Source organism: Callorhinchus milii, unplaced genomic scaffold, assembly GCF_018977255.1.
Source record: "Callorhinchus milii isolate IMCB2004 unplaced genomic scaffold, IMCB_Cmil_1.0 Scaffold27, whole genome shotgun sequence".
Taxonomy (NCBI): Eukaryota; Metazoa; Chordata; class Chondrichthyes; order Chimaeriformes; family Callorhinchidae; genus Callorhinchus; species Callorhinchus milii.
In genome coordinates this window covers 3,229,601-3,244,697 of record NW_024704768.1, presented here as the reverse complement: position 1 = coordinate 3,244,697, position 15,097 = coordinate 3,229,601, and the positions used below count along the sequence as shown (strand labels likewise).

Below are 15,097 nucleotides of genomic sequence, written 5' to 3'. Positions count from 1 at the left end.
GAGGCGGGAATGTGCCACGGCATGAAGGGATTTGAAGGGGAGGGTGAGAGTTTTGAAATTGATCCGTTTGGTCATAGGGAGCGAGAGAGGGCAGGTGTCTCACACTTACAACAACAACAACACATCGCATTTATATAGTGCCTTTCACGTCAGGTGGACATCCCCAGTGACCGGTCTGCCCTGCCAGGTCCTGCCGATGAGCCAGGCTGGCTGTGCTATCATCGCAGAGCCCTGGAGTACTTCGGATAAACCTTAGGCAAGTTTCCTTACTCCACATGCCTCTGTTTACCCAGAAGTAATAGGAATCCAGTTGTCAGTCGATTGGCGAGTTGCTGTGTGCGCAATCGGCTGCCGCGTTTCGCCCGCAGAATACACAGTCAATTCACTTTACAGTGTATCCTGTGAGGCGCTTTGGGACGTCTCGACCACACGATAAGGCGCTGTATCAAATGCATTATTATTATTATTCAGAAATGCAGAGGGGATAGGAGGGGAGACTACAGGGGTAGGAGATTATGAGGCTCACAGGCGGGGGGGAGGGGAGAGGGAGAAAGCTATTAAAAATTAACGCTGGTTAGTGTAAAATAATGAGCTGTTGCATTTTCCCCAGTAACCAAAGAGTCAAATAACAGGACTGCAGTCACGCAAGGTAGATGGTCACACATTGGCTTTGTCCACTGAACTTGGATCTACTTGGAAGAGACTTTTCAGTGGAGCACGCCAACATGTGACAGAATAAACATCAGAGGGATTGTGATGGCTTCAAAACAGCCAACCCCTGGCCAAAGACCACACTATTTTTCCTGCCTGTTTTCCCCTCTGTTCTCTTCTCCCCCGGGGCACTCGTTCGCTCTGAAAGTAGTCTTTAGGTGCACTGCTTGTCCGACTCTTCCCTCGCCCGGGGATGTAGGAACCCAGTTGAGGGACATTTAAACCCTCGGCGCGCAGCAATAAGAATAATCCTTGCATTTGAATCGCGGCTGCAATTGCGCCCGGCAGTGTCCCACAAGCAGTCGCGGATTGAGTGGCCAATTTATTATTATTCTGTAAGATCATGGCAGATCTGTATCTCACATCCAGCTACCCACCCTTGCTCCCTTAATACCCTGACCTAACAAATATCCTTCCAAAGATCTTTTAACGTGCACTGGACAGGGACAAAGCAGAGGCAAGGGGTGTTCTCCACCGAGCCATCTGATTACTCTCGATTGAGTTAACCGTTGGAGCTCAGATCGGGCTTGAGATCTTCCTGGCTCAAGTGTTGGTGCCTTTTACCCCCCCCCCCCCCGCCATCTGCCCAGCTGTGGGGGGTCAGCAACCCAGACAGGAATTCTGAACATCCGACCTTACACGCACGCGGAAAAAAAAAAGGCCCACAAAAGGAGTCTGCTTGTCGGTCGGACTAGCAGTCAGCGGTTTCATTATCACGCAGGCGTGGGATGTTGCGAAATGTCAGCGCATGTCATGCATAATAAGCAGCCGTCTCTCAGGCTTCTGTCTCGAGCTGCACTGGGGGTGGATGAGGATTGCGAGGCTGGTTGCATTTCATCCGCAAGCCCGAGGTTTTTTTTGTTCCTGGCCAAAGGCCTCCTCCGCTTCAATCGTTCGCTCCGCTCCACCATCAGCAGCCGCGCTTTCAGCCACCGCGCCCCCACACACCCCTCCGCCTCTACCCTCTCGGCCTCGCCCTTCCCTTTTTGCCCATCTTCAGATCCCAACTGAAGACCATCCTCTTCGATAGCACCTGCGTTTACACCCTCCCTCTCTCTCGCTCTCTCTCCCCTAGCTCGGAGTCAGGCTCCACCAAAGAGCTAAACGCTCTGAGACTCCATCCGGGTTGAAGGGCGCGGTGTAAGACGGAAGGGAGAAAGGAGGAGGGAGGATATTGCCGGGACCCTGGCTGCCAATTTCACCCCTGATCCACGGGGTGTGGTGCCCGAGACGGTGCTTTGTCCTGTAGCTCAGTGGTTAGTGCAAGCGAGAGGACCTGGGTTCAATTCCCAGGCAGACGAAATGCTGGGCAAGTTTCCTTACCACCCCAAGTCTCTGTTTACCTAGCAGTTTACCCTGTTGTTAGTTGACTGGCGGATCACTTTCTGGGGGGTAATAATCCCTCCCCTCTCCCCCCTTAAAAATTTGGTCACTCAATCCATGACTATTTGTGGGACACTGCTGTGCGCAATTGACCCCTGCATAAGATACAGTCAATTCACTTTACGGTATATATTGTCAAGCGCTTTGAGATGTCTTTGAGCATCGTGATAAGGCGCTATATCAAATGCAAGGATTATTATTATTATTATTATTATAAGTTCCTCCTACGCTCCCTATAATGTGGACATGCTGACCGGGCACTGCGAGGAAGGTTCATCTGACACACCGTGAGACACAGCTATGGGCTGCAACAAATGGGCAAACACATGTGGACACCTCAACCGCGGTTGCAATTCTTCTCCCAGCTCAGACGACTGAGGGCCTGGGCGTGCACGCCAAATCGTGCGCGAAAAGAAGGGGTTAAATGAATTTGCCTAAAATATTAGCAATTAACGTCTCGTTTGTAACTGGTTGACGAATAATTGAAGCTGGTGAGCAGATAACACAGGTTAATTAATTGTGTGGCTGCAGGCGATGTTGAGGGAGCATTTTTTTTTAATCGAACGCACATTTGGGCAGTTTAAAAGTAAAAGGGCAAAAATAGAAATTCCAGGTAATGAGACGCGAGGCGATTAAAGGCAACGGAAGGCAAAAGGCAAGGCATTGCGATGCAACGAACTCCAACACAAGGCAAAGGAATGAGAGGCAATACAACACAACAGATAAGAAGAAGAATCGCTGCATTTGATCCTGAGCTGATCACGTCTTCGAGACGTCGAAAGCGCCCGACAGGATATACTGTACTTTAAAAGTGAATTGACTGTATATATTTTGTGGCAACCAAAGGAAAGTAAAACAGGAGTAAAGTATGGGAAGGAACGCCAAGAAAATATCAGGAGTTCAGCAACCCGGTTCGGTGAGATAACTGGATTTGCGTTGGAATGAATCAGACACACGTCATCCAGACTCTGACACTATTTTGCGTTGTGCAAAGCACGAGGACCGAATAGTGTCAGCGTCTGTGTCTGTGTCCCTCACTCACATCTCCCCTGAGGATGATGTGTGTATTAAAGGGTTAATTCCGCAAAGCCAGGGATCACGGCCCCCCACCCCCAGGCCCGTATATGATAGATAATAGCCCTCGCATTTGATTCAGCGCCTCATCACGTCTTCGAGACGTCTCAAAGCGCTACACAGGATACACTGTGGGATGTTACGCGAAACGCGGCAGCCGATTGCGCACAACAGCGTCCCCACAAACAGCCGTGGATTGAGCGACCAAATTATTATTATTACCTTTCGAACGGATTTTCACCCCCTGGAAAAATCTAGTGCTAGGAAAAACAGAGGCGCGTGCGCGCGTGCGTGCGTGTGCGTGTGCGTGCGGGGTAAGGAAACCTGCCCAATGTTTCGCCCTGCCCGGGAATCCAACCCAGGTCCTCTCGCTTGCGAGACGGGGAGCTCTTGGCGTGTTTAATAAAAGGTTAACTCCGCAGAGCTGGGGCTCAACTCCCCGCATCCCCCCGTACCATCCCCCCCACCCCACTCCACACCCTCCCACCCTCTCTCCCCACCCCTGGGCCGATTGTGTGTTGCTTTAAGCAGGAAAATAGGGCAGCGAGCAGGGTTCATTAACCAGTGCAGCCTGATGGAAATGTCCGAAGAATGGATGTGGTGCAATGCAGTCAGTCCCCCGATGATTGGCGCATCGTGTTACACTATAGGGCAAAGCAACGCTCTTGTTATACAACAACAACTGGGACTGGAAGGTCAACGACAGCATTTCACTGTGACAGGAATATCTGCTCATTTCCGTGTTAATGAGGTTTTTGCCTGTGAATCGAGGCACCCGCGAGGGTTTGGGGGCGTACGGGGTGGGGGAGAAGAAGCTTTTTTTTCGGTGGAATCCGCGAGGAATCTTTTACCCGGTCTGCTATGGCGAGGGACGGGCCCCCCCCACCCCAAATTCCACCTGGTCGTAGGCTGGCTGTCAGACCCGTTTCGGTTAAGAACAAGTTAAGCTTCTTTCCAACCCGCCTCCTGTTAAAGAGCCCCGAGAAGTCGTTTGGCGAGAAGGGCGCTATATAAACCCAACTTGCTGCTGCTGCTGTTGTTGTTGTTGTTGGTGTGTTAGCCCCGCAAGCCAAAGGCCTAAAGGGCAGGATGGTTGCACACAGAAACAGTCACTAGTCTTGGCCTTCGGATGAGACGTTAAACCTCACTCCCCGTCCCTGCCCTGTTCAGGTGGACGTTAAAAGATTCTGCGGCGCTTTTCGAAACGAGAAGGGAGTTTCTCTCGCTCTCCCCCTCCCCCCACCCACCCCCACCCCTCCCCCCCACAGCCGGTCCCCTGGCCGACAATCAATCCCACCCCCCACTCAGATAAAAAAAACTTTCGTTCAATTCACGGCTGTTTGCGTGGCGTGGTGTGGCATGGTGTGGCGTGGCTGTGCGCAAATTGGCTGCCGCCTTCTCCGAAATCAAAACGCCCAGTCACTACACTTCGACGGTAAATTCCTGTGAACTTCGGAGTTCTGCCGAAGGGTTGCGGTGTCTCTCATAGATGCTGCCTGACCTGCTGAGTGCATTCAGGATCTCTGCCCGCCCACCCTGGAACTCTTTCCTGCAATCCCTCCGCCTCATTCCCTCCCCCTCGCATCCTTCAAGTCCCGTCTAAAGCCCCTCCCTTCGACCGCGCCTTCGGTCACCCTCCTGACCCCCCCACCCTCCCGGCCCTCCACCTCCTCTCCCGATGCCAACCACCAGCTCGGGTCCAAATCCCTGACTGTCCAGCGCCTTGGGACATCCTCCCGACGCCATGTGTAGTTGTTGTTGTTGTTGTTACTTAATGGTTTGCGTTCTGATTGCAGCGATGCAAGGATAAGGTGAACTCGCTGGCCATCTCGGTGATGAATCAGTGGCCCGGGGTGAAGCTGAGGGTGACCGAAGGCTGGGATGAGGACGGCCATCACTCCAAGGAGTCCCTGCACTACGAGGGCCGAGCCGTGGACATCACCACATCCGACCGGGACCGTACCAAGTACGGCATGTTGGCCCGGCTGGCCGTGGAGGCGGGCTTCGACTGGGTCTACTACGAATCCAAAGCTCACATCCACTGCTCGGTGAAATCAGGTAAGAATTGACAGTCACTTTGTCTAAGCTTAGGAACATAGGGACAGGAGGAGGCCATCCAGCCCTTCAAGCCTGTTCTGCCATTTAATTAGATCATGGCTGATCTGTACCTCAACTAACCCTTTCAATTCCGATTTCAGAGGGGAGCTCGGTTTAATAACAAAAGCTTGCACCTATATAGCACCCACCACCTATATAGCACCCACCACCTATATAGCACCCGCCACCTATATAGCACCCGCCACCTATATAGCACCCGCCACCTATATAGCACCCGCCACCTATATAGCACCCGCCACCTATATAACTCCCTCCACTCAGGGTAACATCTTAACCTTTCATCCAAAGGACATGTCCAGCTCCTGTTGGAACCATCCTCGCATTTGATGCAAGAACGATGTCGGAAAGGGCTTCTCAGCGTTCACTTTAAAGTGTAGTGACCGTGTGCATTGCAGGCTAAGTTCTGTTCGACTCCAACGCGAATCAGTTTAGCGAGCCTTTCAGGAAGGTGCTTGAATGGGAACTTTTCCTTCTGTATTAGGAGGACAATTCCTGGATGCTTTTTTTGGCAGATCAGAGCCTGTTTTCATTAGATAGACTGCGCGCGAGCATTGAGCAGTAGCAAATTGTGGGCTTTGAGAGAATGCAGCGAGTGGTGTAACCTGTAATCAGCAGTGGGTGAGTACTTCAGATGTCGAGATTGCCATCGAGCCAGGCTTGAAAGCCTACCAGGGCATTTGAGAAGCAACCAAACCCAATGGGTGTTGGTTTGAAATGGAGCTGAATAAAGTTCCTGGGTTTGGAGAGGACTGGGGGGGCATTGGGTGGGGGGCGGGGTGGCGGGGGGCTGATGGCCAGGACAGAGAAACTCACTTCTCTTTTCGAATAGCGCCTGAACGGGCGGATGGGACCTCGGTTTAACTCTCACTCTCATCCATCGAGGGGGTCCGGCCTTCAGCCTCTTCGCCCCCATCCCCTTTGGAACTCCATCCCACGATCCCATCGCCTCGCTCCCTCCCTTTCGAGGGAGGAATATTCCCTTAAATAGAAACAAGACTCAAATAGAATACTAATACTACAACAATAATAACCCTTGCATTTGACGCAGCGCCTTATCACGTCTCCGAGACGGCTCAAAGCGCTTCACAGGATATACCGTAAAGTGGAGCGACTGTGTGTTTTGTGGGCGAAACGCGGCAGACAATTGCGCACGGCAGCGTTCCCCCCCCCACCCCCGCACAAACAGTGAGTGAGCAATTTTTCTTTAATCAGTGTGTAGATCAGACACACTGAGCCCCTGATGAATGAGTAACTAGTTTGCCATGATATGTTATTCTTGGATCAGAATTTTAATGGGCTGCTCGTTTAATAAGGTTCCATTTGTAATATTCCTACCTTGACCCATTTAACCACTCAAGCTACAACTGAGTAAATGAGACGCTACACGGTATAAAATATTAACTTTTATGGAGCTCGTGGGGCACTGGGAGAAGAAAGGAACATCGAACTGTCTTCTAGGTACTGATAAAGGAAATTGTGAGCAAACCCTCGGCAGTTTTGCTCATTATGTTGTGCTTCACAGACACCTGTAACTGTATAATATTAATAATCATCATAATAATAATCCTTGTATTTGATACAGCGCCTCGTCACGTCGTTGAGACGTCTCAAAGCGCTTCACTGGATATACCGTAAAGTGGAGTGACTGTGTATTTTGCGGGCGAAACGTTGCATGCAGCAGCGTCCCACAAACAGCCGTGGGAACGAGTGACGAATTTTACTTGACTGTGTGATTCCAAGTCCCGATTGTAAGGCTTGAACCCACAACCGCGATCATTGTAATAATAATAATTATTATTATAAGGTAATAATCCGTCCACACAAAAAAAAATTGGGGTCACTCCATCCACGACTGTGGGGCAAAATCGGACGTCTGGAGGATCGGGCGGGTGTGAGTGTGAGTTCCATCATTTTCACGGCAGAATAATGATCCATCGCTACATTTGGTGTCATATCTTCTGTACCGTGGATGAGTGAGTGCGGAGGAAGTTATTGGCGTCAGACATTGTTACGTTCGAATCGTCTGCAACCGAAAGTAAAAAAAAAATCATTGCAAGAGAGAAAACACACGCGCGCGCGCACACACAACACACGCACACACACACACACACACACACGAGGGGACTTTGTGAACACCCTGTACAATGGGTCTGATTCCCTAATCTGTCCACCGCTCAATGTACAAGCCAGTTCCGGGTTTCTCTGAGCTCAGCTGAATAAATAATCGTCTGGCAACCTCCTTGATGTCGGTAATCCTTCCCCAGGTTTATCAGACCAGGTGCATTCTCCACCTGGTGTAGCCCCAGTCACCTTGAAACCTAACAAAGAGCGTCCTTCCCAGCCTATTCCAAAGGAATGATTTTACTGCGAGTTCCCGCTGGGCCTGATTGCCTCCGACTCTCCAACCAAAGCCGCAAGTTAAAATAAAGCCGCCAGTAAAAAGGCAGGACGTTTACTGTAGATAACGTTATACCATAAAAACCCCAACTTCAACAAGAGGTCAAGGAGGGGAGTGCTACACTGTACCACAGTAGCTTCAGGCCACAGCAGTTGCACTTAGCTTATTGGATTTGAGTCATTAGAAACCCAGTAAAGTCTTTCTTATGGTTCATGCTTTGTCGGCATTTTAATACCTGGAACTTTGACTCATTTTTTTTTCCCTTTCTTGACCTGGGGCGTTGGGGCCAATTGTAATGCCTTTTCTCAAGTGCCAGCCCCCCAACTGAGATCGGCTACGCACCCCCAGTGTGGAGCAGAGATGGTATCTGTGGCTGTATAGATCTCACGGACTCAGTGACTGAGAACCGTCAGGAAGGGGACAGTGAAGGTGCACGGAGTCCTGTAAGGGTAGTCTTTAGAGCCCTCTCCTCGCAAGCGAGAGGAACCGGTTAGATTCCTGGGCAGGGCAGGGCAGGGCGACACGTTGGGAAAGTTTCCTTACTCCACACACACACGCCCCACTGTTTACCCAGCAGTAAGTAGGAACCCGGTTGTTAGTCGATTGGCGCATCGTGGTCCTGGAAGGTAATAATCTCTCGACAAAACGTGGTCACTCAATCCCCTTGTGGGCCTTTGAATTGGCTGCCACATTTTGCCCGTGAAGTACACAGTTAATCCGCTTTTGGTGAAGCTCCTTGAGACGTCCACCTGACATGAAAGGCGCTGTATCAGTTGCAAGGATTAATTTTACGCAGAAAGAGGCTATTTTGTGAACAGCGCAACCTGAGTGCGCAAGATTAAACTAATTAGTGCAGTTCATTAATAATTTCGCACCAAATATACCCTGTAACTTTTAGGAAGATTAGATCACCGGTCCTTCAATTTATCAGGGAAATAAATCTCTTTTCAAATTAACCTAATTTGCGGAATCACGTTGAATCTCATTAGCATAATTGCTTAATTTTTTTAAAATCCTATTACCATAATTAATAAAGCTCTCCGTATTGTCTGTCGGGTGAATGTCCTCACATTTGCTACCGTTCTGAACCCCCCGTCGCCCTCTAATCCCAGCTCCTCAATGACCTGTTGATGTTAAACTTTTTAAGTACAAGGTCTGAGCAGCCAGTGCCATCCTGCGCTGGCTCTTTGGAAGAGCTGCCCAATCAGTCTCGCTCCCCGTATCCTTGCAAGTTTTTCCTCTTCAAGTACCCATCCAATTCCCTTTTGAAAGTTGTTATTGAATCTGCTTCCACCCATCCTTTCAGGCGGTGCGTTCCAGACCGTAACAAGTCTCTGGGTAAAAGAAAAAGAAAATTCTCCTCATCTCCCCTCTGGTTCCTTTGCCAATTATCTTGAATCTATGTCCCACCTGCCAGTGGAAGCAGTTTTCTCCACCCCAAGAGTTGGGGGCATCGGGGGAATATCTTTGAGGTCTGGGCAGCCAACTCACAAACATTAACGTCCCACGATTAGTTAGTGCAGTGAGTGACCTTATTAGGGGATTGTTAGCTGTAAGGTATGTTACTGTCCACCTTGTCCAAATTCTTTCCTAACCAAGTGCCTCTATCAGGTCCCCTTTCAATCATCCCATTGCCCCGTGTTGGGAGGACACCTCATAGCGCTTCACACATCTGACGAGAAGCCTGAATTGGGGAAATTGCCGAGCGCTAGAGAGAAGGGAGTTTTTCTCTCTCTCTCTCTCTCTCTTTCTCTCTCTCTCTCTCGCTCTCCTGGTGTCCTGGCCAACAATCCCCTGGACAAAACGGTCGCTCTCTCTCTCCACGGACCTTCGTGGGTCGTGAATTGGGACGCAGTCACCACCACTTTACGGCGAATCCTGTCAAGCGCCTTGAGACGTCTCGACAACCTGAGAGGGTCACGAGACCGTCCTCTGCGACCAGGCCTTTGGCCACCCTCCTCGATCCCAACCCCAAGCCCCTCGCTTGGGTCCAAATCCCTGACTGTCCAGCGCCTTGGGGCGTCCTCCTGACCCGAAAGGCGCCGTGTAAAGGTGGCGTTGTATTGTATAAAGCGCTGTATCAAACGCAAGGGTTATTATTTCTTGATTGAGCCGTGTAATGTACATTACACAGGCTGTCCTCTGTGACATGTGAGCCGCCTGCGTTCCTAGTGAGTTCATAGCCAGGTCACCATCGCATCCTGTCTCCGAGAGGATATTTTAGTGAAGTATCCTTCCTGCACGACACTGACATTTCATTTGCTCACTCACCGCACAGATGCAGGGCAACCCATCTCCTCAACCACCCTCCCCCCCCCCCCCCCCATCCCCATCCCCCACCCCACCCCCTCCTCCCTCAACACTCCCTCCACCCAACTTGGGAAGTGCCGGCAATCTGTGCGATTACAAGACTCTCCCTTCCCCTCCAGCCTCACGTCCCAAATCCGGTCCCCTTCTCTTTTCCCGTCTTGGACGAAAAAATCTGTTTGGGGGGGATTTTGCCTCCCAGCGCGACCACCGACAAAACGCGCAGTCACTGCACTCTGCCGTATCTCCTGTGAAGCGCTTTGAGACGTCCCTCCTACATGTGGAGTGCGCAATATCAAACCCAAGGGTCATGATTGTTTTCACGTGGGTAGATAAAAATAATCCGTGCATTGGTTTGGATTTCACTGTGAAGTGTAGTGACTGTGTGTGTGGGTTTTGTGGGCGAACGTGGCAGTCTATTTGCGCCCAGCAACGTCCTACAAACAGCCAATGTCTTTGCGAGAGCGCTACCGACTAAACCAGGCTGACGATTGGCGGAGTTAAAGTATTCCGGGGTTAAGTGGGATCGTGATACGTGGGATCATGAAGGTCTGAGGCTGGATGGACTGAATGTCCTTCTCCTGCACCTGATTTTCCTGTGTTGGGCTTGAGTTAGGCCACTGAGTGCTGGCGAGGGAAATATCACAGGGTGTGTGCGCGTGTGAAGAACCGGAGTAATGTCCTCGGCTGCCCCCGACGGACTCTCACTGACAGACTGAGCGTGTCTGACCAGGGCGGGTCGCTCAGGAAGATTTTCCGGTCTACCCTGAAAACAAAAGGAAAACCCGCACCTGTGAAAACAGCAGCACCGGGAATGGGCTGTCGGTTAATGCGCTGACTCCAGATGTGGTTCGCTGGTTGGAATCTCCCCCAGCAGGCCTGCGATTCAGGCTATTTCAAGAGCCTTTATTATTATCATCATTATTATTATTATTATTTATTATTATTATTATTTCACAAGCCGAGCTATCTCATCCTCCCAGCAGCCTGAGGCTAGATACGTTTCATCACTAATTCATCAATGAAAGCGCTCTGGGACGCTACCTTGAGCGCTACATGAAAGCAAATTGTTGTTGTTGTTGCTGTTGGGAACGGTAGGGATGGGTGTCCCGGAGGCAGGAGATCAGATGGGCCCACCGCTCTTCCTCGTCCGAACCGATCTTGTGGTCTTGCGATCTAGTAGAACGGTGGAACAGGCTCGAGGGGCTGAATGGCCTCCTCCTCCTGTTTCTGCGTGTCAATGTAAGAGCAACCGGAGGCATTGAGCTTCATCAACAACGACTCGCAGTTCTGTCGCGCCCAGAGGCGGAGCACGGACGTAGGGAAGGAAGGGGTGGTGGGGTAAGGCAGGGAGAGGGGTAGAGGGAGAGCGTTCCAGAGTTTCGGGGCGTCGCGGCTGAAAGAGCGGTCGCCGATGGTGGAACGGAGGGACGAGAAGAAGGCCGGAGCCAGTGGAGCGGAGGCAGGTTCAGGGGCACTCGGGACTGGGTCGGGTTCATGACGACTCCTTGGACAAAGAAGTTTACAACTGTTTGTTTTGGACAAACTTCACTCATCCCTATAACCCGACAGGATATTTCACAACAGCAGGGTGTGGGACCAGGTGTGTGTTCGCGTGGGAAGGTTTGCAAGGTTGCTTGTAAAGGTTGATGAAGGTTGCTCTGCTCTGAAACCCATTACCTTCCTCAGCCTGCGGTTGGATGTCAGGGGATAAAATGCTGTCAATGTTTAATCAGTCCCCTGCTCGAGTCCATGGAGGTTATTAAACCGGGAAGGACAAGACTGGCTCGTTCAGACACGTACAAAAACCCATACACTCTTTCTCTGTCCCTTTTTTGGCCCAGAAAATATACAGTTCATTTTGCTGTACAACCCGTAAAGCTCTTTGAGACGACTCGAAGACATGATGAGGCGCTATATCAAATGCAAGGATTATTATGATTATTATTATTGTCATCAAATAATTTACACCATACCTCAACCCTTCCCTCACGTTCCCCACACCCATGCGAGAAAGCGATTGAGTACGAACTACACTGATTTGCCACCTTTCTTGCTCGTATTACTAATAGGAGTAATAATAGTAATCCTAGCGAGTCTTGCATTTTGATGCAGTGCCTTATCACGCCATCGAGATGTCTCAAAGCGCGCAGTGAGACTGACGGACACTAGACTGAGGCAGGGAACGTATGATAATATAGTAATAATAATAGTCCTCGCATTTGATATAGCGACTTATCATGTCGTTGAGACAAAAACCATCCCCTGATCGACTAACAACCGGGTTCCTACTTACTGCTGGGTGAACAGGCGCGTGTGTGTGTGTGTGTTTGTAGAGTGAGGAAACTTGCCTAGGGTTTCGCCCTGACCCGGGACTCGAACCCAGGCCCTCTCGCTTGCTTGCGAGGCGAGCCCTCGAACCACCGAGCTCACGGAGCTCCACGTTAACGACCCAATTCAGAGTGACCTGGTAATATAAAACATTTCCGGCTCCCAACGGAATTGATTCGTCTCCGTGGAGCTCTCACCAACTCTCCTGCTCGGAACGAGGAGGGTATTTCACGGATTAGCATGCATCGCTGCTGCTGTGGGAATATTTTCACCTTGTGGCCAATGTGAGCAGAAGATTGAGTTTTCGCCCCAGCGTTGCCAACAACCTGCCAACAGCCTCGAGCATCCAAAGCCATTATTTTCTGTTTCATTTTTAATACTTTCTCTCCATATCGCCCAATCCAGGGAGCTTCTGGCTCCCGGCCTCACCCCCCACCCCCACCCCTTTGCAAGGTCTATCTCACGACATTACCCTGTGATGGTGCTGTCAAACATATTTCGACCACCCCCACCCCCACTTACCTCCCTCCGTTCCATCCCCCCCCCCCCCCCACCACCTCTCTCCGCTCCCCTCTCCCCCCAGCTTGGTGGCCAGGGAGGATTGCTCAGTTGTATGATTCTCCCTTCTCCTCTCACAAGGACACAATCTCAGGCAAGGCTCCCCTCTCTGTCTACAACAGAGATTTCTATTTATATATGTATATTCGCATCGGGAGGATGTCTCAAAGTCACACAGCCGACTGGGCAACAGAGCTATAATGATAATAATAATAATAATAACCAGAATAATCCTTTCATTTTGATATAGGGTCTTATCACATCGTCGAGGCGTCTCAAAGCGCTTCACAGAATATACTGTAAAGTGGAGTGACCGTGTATTTTGTGGGCTCCTACCTACTGTGGTGTGTGTAGGTGTGTGTTTGTATGTCTGTGTGGTGTGTGTATCTGTGTGTGTATCTGTGTGTGTGTGAGTATATCTGTGTGAGTATATCTGTGTGTGTTTCTGTGTGTTTGTATCCGTGTGTCTATCTGCGTGTGTGTGTATCAGTGTGTGTGTCTCTGTGTGTGTATCTGTGTGTGTGTGCGTGCATGCGTGCGTGTGCGTGTGAAGTAAGGAAACTTGCCTAAGGTTTATTCACCACCCGGGAATCGAACCCGGTTCCCCTCGCTTGTGAGGCCAGCTCCCTGACCACTGAGCCCCGAGATTCGCTGCCATCTACTCCCTGACCTCCGGCCCCGCGAGCCGGCCACAGTCGGACCGCTTGTGCGAGGCGCTGGGTCGACCTTGGTCGCTGACTCTCTCCCTCCTTTTTGCCTCCCAGATAACTCGCTGGCGACCAAGACCGGAGGCTGTTTCCCCTCGCAGGCCCGGGTGACGCTGGAGAACGGGGAGTCGAGGGCCGTGTCCGAGCTGCGCCCTGGGGAGAACGTCCTGACGGTGGACGTCGACGGCCGGCTGGTGCCCAGTCAGGTCCTCCTCTTCCTGGACGTGGAGAGGCGCTCGAGGACCCGGTTCACCGTACTGGAGACCGAGGAGCCGCCGAGCCGGCTGGCCCTGACCGCCGACCACCTGGTCTTCGTCTCCGACAACCGGACGCAGGACACGGCCGGCTTCCGGCCCGTTTTCGCCGGCCGAGCGCGGACGGGACAGTTCGTGCTGGTGAGGGACGCGCCGGCCGGCCGCCTGCGCCCGGCTCGCATCAGGTCAGCCTTCTCGGAGGAAGGCTCGGGCGTGTACGCGCCGCTGACCGCTCACGGCACGCTGCTGGTCAACGGCGTGTGGGCGTCCTGCTACGCCGTGATAGACAACCACCGCTGGGCCCACCTGGCCTTCGCGCCGCTCAGACTCTTCCACTCATTGACTCCTCTGCTGCCGTCCGTCCAGGCCAGGCACGGCAACGGCACCCAGCAGCCCAGCGGGATCCACTGGTACGCCAAGCTCCTCTACAGGCTGGGAGAGAGAGTGTTGGACGGAAAGACCTTCGGCTCTTTGTGAGGAGCATCGAGGAGGGTTTGGGGGGTGGGGGGAAGCTGGCGTGTCTGGCAGAGCGGCTGCGGTTTGGAGGGAGACTTGGTGCATCTGTGATGGACACTTGTCTTGGGCCCGATCTCATTGCCCTTCAGTGTTAAATGGACTTCTGTGTGGGGGAGAAATTCGGTCGGGGCTCCACATCTAAACTCTTATTGATGCGGCGTTTTAGAAAGAGAGAGAGAGAAAGAAAGAGAGAGAGAGAGCAGGATTTGGCAAATTCTCTTTTTTTGGGGGGGGAGGAGGAGGGGGGGGGGTTAAAAAATAAAGCAGTCTCGAAATAAATAATAATAATAATAATTGGGTCACTTCAATCCGCGACTGTTTGTGGCGGACGCCGCTGTGCGCAATTGGCTGCCGCGATTCGCCCACAAAATATACAGTCACTACACTTTACAGTCTATCCTGTGAAGCGCTTTGAGACGTCTGGAAGACGGGATCAGGCGCTGTGTCAAATGCGAGGATTATCATTATTATTATTATTAGCATAATCTTGGCTTCGAAGTCGAACAAGGTCCTTAAGAGAAACGTACCGAAACCAAAAAGACTCTTTAAGAATTTGCCAAAGTCCAGGGGCTCAAAAGAAAAACAACAGCAGCAACAAATTACATTTGTGTAGCACCTTTCACGTCGGGAGGACGTCCCAAGGCGCTGAATGAGTTACAAATAATAATAATAATGATAATAATAGCGATAATAATAATCCTTGCATTTGATATAGCGCCTTTCCGGTCTTCCAGACGTCT

General features: G+C 51.2%; 1 protein-coding gene across 1 annotated transcript in view; it reads left to right on the top strand.

Moving 5' to 3' along the window:
- The window catches only part of dhh (desert hedgehog signaling molecule), a 33,523-nt gene extending 18,979 nt beyond the window's left edge, over positions 1-14,544 (top strand). Inside the window, exons 2-3 of the mRNA XM_042344206.1 lie at positions 4,965-5,226; positions 13,645-14,544. Coding sequence (XP_042200140.1) covers positions 4,965-5,226; positions 13,645-14,318 — 936 coding nt within the window. The 3' untranslated portion in view covers positions 14,319-14,544. The remainder of the gene's footprint in view (positions 1-4,964; positions 5,227-13,644) is intronic.
- The last annotated feature ends 553 nt before the right edge of the window (positions 14,545-15,097 follow it).